At 37.5% G+C, this 1703-nt stretch overlaps 1 protein-coding gene across 1 annotated transcript in view; it reads right to left on the bottom strand.

Annotated features, from left to right (window-relative positions):
* Positions 1-274: 274 nt before the first annotated feature.
* ube2h (ubiquitin-conjugating enzyme E2H (UBC8 homolog, yeast)) overlaps positions 275-1703 on the bottom strand; it is a gene marked incomplete in the record, with an annotated part of 17162 nt that continues 15733 nt past the window's right edge. Inside the window, 2 exon segments of the mRNA XM_024290714.2 lie at positions 275-564; positions 659-787. Coding sequence (XP_024146482.1) covers positions 440-564; positions 659-787 — 254 coding nt within the window.

Raw genomic sequence — 1703 nt, 5'->3', positions numbered from 1 at the left:
TTGCTTTGAAAATTACGAGTTATATTTGCCCTCTTCACATAAATAAGCCAATAAGTTCAGATATAAAAATACTGTCGGGTTGCACTACAGCCGTGAGCTGGAGCGTCTACTATAACGTTGGAGGAAAACCTTTAAAAATGCTTGTGGATTTTTTCTTTCGGAGTTCAAACTAAGGCAGAGATGAAACGCAGAGCCATCGCTACAATATCTGTGTGGGGATTGACAGCTACAGAGCAGGGGGGGGGTGTCTGTCAAACACACCAAAGGCTATATATCCATAAAAATCCTTGTTTAGTAGTAACGATAATAATAAAAAAATCAACTTGTTTAAATATGAATTTCATAAGTCTGCTTTCTCATGGTTAGGAAATCAAATATAGTCTCTGTAGGGGTTATAGGAGGGCGTAGGATGAGGGGTAGGGGGGGAGCTCTCCCATTACTACAACTCCATGTCCTGGGCCTCATCTTCTGAGAAGTCAGACATGGAGCTTTCAGATGAAGAATCGCCGGCTCCCTCTTCCTGCTCCTTCAGAGCTTCCTCTGTTGCATATTTCTGGATGTATTCTGGAGGAGAAGACACAGAAATGACAGCATGGATTTGTAGAATCAGTCTGAATTTGTTTTTAGGGGGGGTCTATTGCCAGCTGTGGAGGCAAACCTTTGATTTTCTGCTTGTACTCCTCAGGCCGATGGAGGTACATGGCTGCTGCGTCGCCGTTCAGGGGGTCGATGGGGTTTGGGTAAGCGAGCAACTGGGGCAGGAACGACTCAAAGATGTTGGTCAGATCTGAGCACAGAGAGATAAAAAACAATAATTAGCATGAATTGAAATGACAAATTATAACTCAGATTAAAAAAGGACAAACCAGTATATAGATCAAGAAACGTAAGAGTTTTTTATTATTAATATTTTTATTTAAACTGATGCATTTCTGAAGCTAAAGCAAAAACCCAGAATATTTAGATTTAGATTTTTTTTTCCCCATAGTATTCCTTAACCCCGTAAAGCCCACTTCATCATATAATTGACAGAAAATTCTTTTTTTTCATAATATTTAAATATCAATCATGATACGTCGTGTGGCTTGGAAAAAATATTATATAGGGGAAAAAAAGCACCTTATTTAGCCATCGTCTCAAACTTGATCCACACATTTTTAACACGGTGAAACTGTTATACATAATTAATTATCAACAAATTTATTCAATACAGCAAGTAGTCATTTAAGAAAATAAAATAACAATAGCTGAGCTAATCTCAAGCTGAAGTGTTGAAAATTAGCAAAACATTTTCCCTCCAAAACTGTTTTTGAGGTGTCATGGGGGCAGCCATTTTGAAATGAGCAGGAAAAGCCCTTCTACTGCCTCTAGTGGTATGAAAATGTACTGCAAAGCAGAAAACATGGACAAAGTCACATACAATGGGGTTCTAAGGAAAGTTTTGATTATGCTAATGAGATAGGGGTCTCAGAACTATGTGTATCAAATATGATACAAATGGTTATACAGGGTTAAATTCAGGTGCAACTTTTAAATGTTATTTTTTCTTTTAATCTATATCAACAACTCATGCTCACGTGTCGCTATGCGAGTTTTTAAGTCAGTTTTTGGGCTCTATGTACAAAATGTGCAACCAAACAAACGTCAAAAGTATAAAAGTTAAACTACCACAAATCAGGGACAAAAGTAGATACAACTTAAAA

Source organism: Oryzias melastigma, linkage group LG23 (genome assembly GCF_002922805.2).
Source record: "Oryzias melastigma strain HK-1 linkage group LG23, ASM292280v2, whole genome shotgun sequence".
NCBI lineage: Eukaryota > Metazoa > Chordata > Actinopteri > Beloniformes > Adrianichthyidae > Oryzias > Oryzias melastigma.
The sequence above is the reverse complement of the archived record's forward strand: the minus strand, read 5'-3'. Positions and strand labels throughout refer to the sequence as shown.